This window comes from Otolemur garnettii, unplaced genomic scaffold, assembly GCF_000181295.1.
Source record: "Otolemur garnettii isolate 467f Iridium unplaced genomic scaffold, OtoGar3 scaffold00094, whole genome shotgun sequence".
NCBI lineage: Eukaryota > Metazoa > Chordata > Mammalia > Primates > Galagidae > Otolemur > Otolemur garnettii.
Genome location: NW_003852489.1, coordinates 4,459,232 through 4,460,515, shown reverse-complemented (window position 1 = coordinate 4,460,515; position 1,284 = coordinate 4,459,232). Strand labels below are relative to the sequence as shown.

The 1,284-nt window shown below is 33.3% G+C and overlaps 1 protein-coding gene across 1 annotated transcript in view; it reads right to left on the bottom strand.

The window, feature by feature from the left end:
• Positions 1-1,284, bottom strand: part of INTS2 (integrator complex subunit 2) — a 62,528-nt gene that overhangs the window by 21,547 nt on the left and 39,697 nt on the right. Inside the window, exon 16 of the mRNA XM_023516601.1 lies at positions 418-619. Coding sequence (XP_023372369.1) covers positions 418-619 — 202 coding nt within the window. The remainder of the gene's footprint in view (positions 1-417; positions 620-1,284) is intronic.

Sequence of the window (1,284 nt, the reverse complement as noted above, 5' to 3'; positions counted from 1 at the left end):
TGTGTACATTAATGCAATCATGGGGTACAGTGTGGTGTTTTCATATACAATTTGAAATATTTTCATCAAACTGGTTAACATAGCCTTTATGTCATTTTCTTAGTTATTAAGACCTTTATATTCTACTCTTAGAAAGATTCACTTGTACCCTTGTAAGATAAACCATAGAAGTGACTCCTCCAATCACCCTCCCTTCCCCCTCCCACCCCTCCCCATATCTCCCAATTTCTTAAGACAAAGTTTATTCTTCTTAAAGTCATAACAACTCTAATTAGCAGAAAAGAGTTACAGTGTCACATACTTAACAAATATCAACATAAAAGGTTTTGTGAAAGTTTTTTACAATTAAGTTTAGGTTATTTCATCTTATTGCTACTATACATTCATCTATTAGGTATAACAATACACTGAATTTACCTTCTCGGCATCACAGTATTAAGAACCATCCATAGTTTATTGACTGTTTGAAGAATTCTCCGTGGAACCCCTGAATTCAACAGCTGATTCATATTGGATATTAATACATCCGCATATGGTATAAGTTCACTGGCAGAGAGTAGAGTCAAGTGTTCTATAATCTGCATCACTTGTGTGTAATTTACTGGGACAGCTGAAAATGCTGAAAAGAACATTAAGCAGTCATAAACTAAATTCTGTGAAGCTTGCCAGGCAGGGAAGTAGTATTGCTCTCTCAGACTACAGGCCAAACAAATCAAGAAAATGATGTTGCTGAAAAGTAAAACTTTCAATCCTAGCTATAGTTTGACTAAACTTAAAATGAGGGCCTTAAGAAAAATTTATGGAAGTGCAGTTCTTATTTCACAACAAGAAATCTCATTTTAAAAATCAGTAGTGTTTAAACCCTAATCTCATTTTCTTGGTGATGAGACAGATTTTAAAAACACAAGCAAAGAGGTATACTAAAGTATCGCTTGTGGTCACTAACATTCATTTGAGAAGTTCAAATTTCCTGACACTTTACTCCAAGTGCCCTCTTTATAGGATGTAAACACCCAGCAAACTGCTGTTACAAAAAACATCTAGAATTGTCTTTTCCAATAAAGTAGTCACTAACCACATGTGGCTATTAAACACCTGAAATGTAACTAGTCCAAATTGAAATGTGTTGTAAAATGCACACAAAATTGCAAAGACTTAGTAGGGGGGGAGCAGAATATTAATAATTCTTATGTTGATTACATGATGAAATAATATCGGATACATCTGGTTAAATAAAATGATTATTTAAATTAACACTACCTGTTTTCTTTTTACTTTTTTTTT